We start from the raw sequence: 1,462 nt of genomic DNA on the forward strand, positions 1-1,462 counted from the left end.
CTGTACATCTAACTTTTATTTTATTTTTTATTTTGTTAATTTTTATATAAATTTTCATATATTTTAAATTATATTTAGCCACATCTTAGTTTACTTTTATTTTGTGTTATCTATTCTCTGACTTTGATAATTTATTTTAGTTTTTGTATCTTTTTTAGTCCTGCAAAGTGGAGCAAAACTTTAGCTCACATTAAATACTTTATTTACTATTTGAGGTTTTTTGTTTTTTCAAAACCCAGTCAATCTTCCTTTTGTATGTATTAATTTTTATATAAAATTTTTATTTAGCAGTGGTCAGTCTTAACCTTTTGATCATAAACAATTTTCAACAAAAAAATATATTTTTAAACCCTAATAATAAAATCTTCCTGCTTGAAAATACTCGAAACATTTTCAATATTATTGAATCCATTATGTCTTTAAAATCCAATATAGAACTCAATATCCAATGAAATAAACAAATTATTTTGAACGAGTTGCATAAACAAATTTGATTAATGAGGATCTAAAGGACTAACAGAAGCTCTCAATATAAGGCTTTTATATACAGATGAACTTCCTTAAATGGTGAAAACACTTCCATGAGTATTGTGTACACAAAATGAACCAACAGATGCTTTTAATACAGTTTTTTTATATACACATGAACTTCCTTAAACGGTAAAAACACTCTCACAAGTGTTAAGTGTAATGAGTGTGCAAGCATTAAAAATCTCTTTAACTGAAATAAGACCATAATTGGTGAGTGACCCTGATGTATGAAGAGAGTTGGAAAGTATATTTATTTAAGATATAACCACAACCATCAGTCAGTGAGTGACCTTGTGTCTTCTGTGTGGCACATTACAACATATCTGAAAATTTTTACTAAAAATATGGCCCAAACAAAAGTTGCAATTGTAAAGTTTTTTTTTTCTTTTTTGTTTCAGTAAAAGTATTTAAGTTTCTAAAGCTTTGAATTTCAGGTAACCGGCGCCAATAAAGGGATTGGTTTTGCAGTTGTAAAAAATCTTTGTAAACAATTTAATGGAATTGTATATTTAACAGCCAGAGATGTTGGAAGAGGTGAAAAAGCCATAGAAGAATTGAATAAGGTGAATTTTAAGTGCTCAATTGAATTTGTTTCTCTGGTTAGGACCATTAATAAGTTTTTTTTTAGATGGGCTTGAAAGCAAAGTTCCACCAATTGGACATTGATGATATTCAAAGCATCAACAACTTTGCCAATTTTATAAAGAAGAATCATGGAGGAATTGATATACTTGTCAACAATGCTGCAATTTGTTTTAAGGTATTTTTAATGTTTTTTTATGTGAAGAGAAGATGCTTGGAGAGTGTGGTCAGTAGAAATTAATACAAATAAGTGTAACTTATTTTATCTAAGGCCTAACTTTCAGACCTTCATTAAGGATAAAAAACATAACAAGATGACAATCATAAATAAAAGCAAAAAACAGAAACA

At 27.8% G+C, this 1,462-nt stretch overlaps 1 protein-coding gene across 1 annotated transcript in view; it reads left to right on the top strand.

Annotated features, from left to right (window-relative positions):
* The first annotated feature begins 761 nt into the window (after positions 1-761).
* The window catches only part of LOC112211639 (carbonyl reductase [NADPH] 3), a 21,677-nt gene continuing 20,976 nt past the window's right edge, over positions 762-1,462 (top strand). The window contains exons 1-3 of the mRNA XM_067050893.1: positions 762-899; positions 966-1,094; positions 1,160-1,291. Coding sequence (XP_066906994.1) covers positions 876-899; positions 966-1,094; positions 1,160-1,291 — 285 coding nt within the window. The 5' untranslated portion in view covers positions 762-875. The remainder of the gene's footprint in view (positions 900-965; positions 1,095-1,159; positions 1,292-1,462) is intronic.

This window comes from Halyomorpha halys, unplaced genomic scaffold, assembly GCF_000696795.3.
Source record: "Halyomorpha halys isolate HHAL.00 unplaced genomic scaffold, Hhal_1.1 Scaffold112.1, whole genome shotgun sequence".
Taxonomy (NCBI): Eukaryota; Metazoa; Arthropoda; class Insecta; order Hemiptera; family Pentatomidae; genus Halyomorpha; species Halyomorpha halys.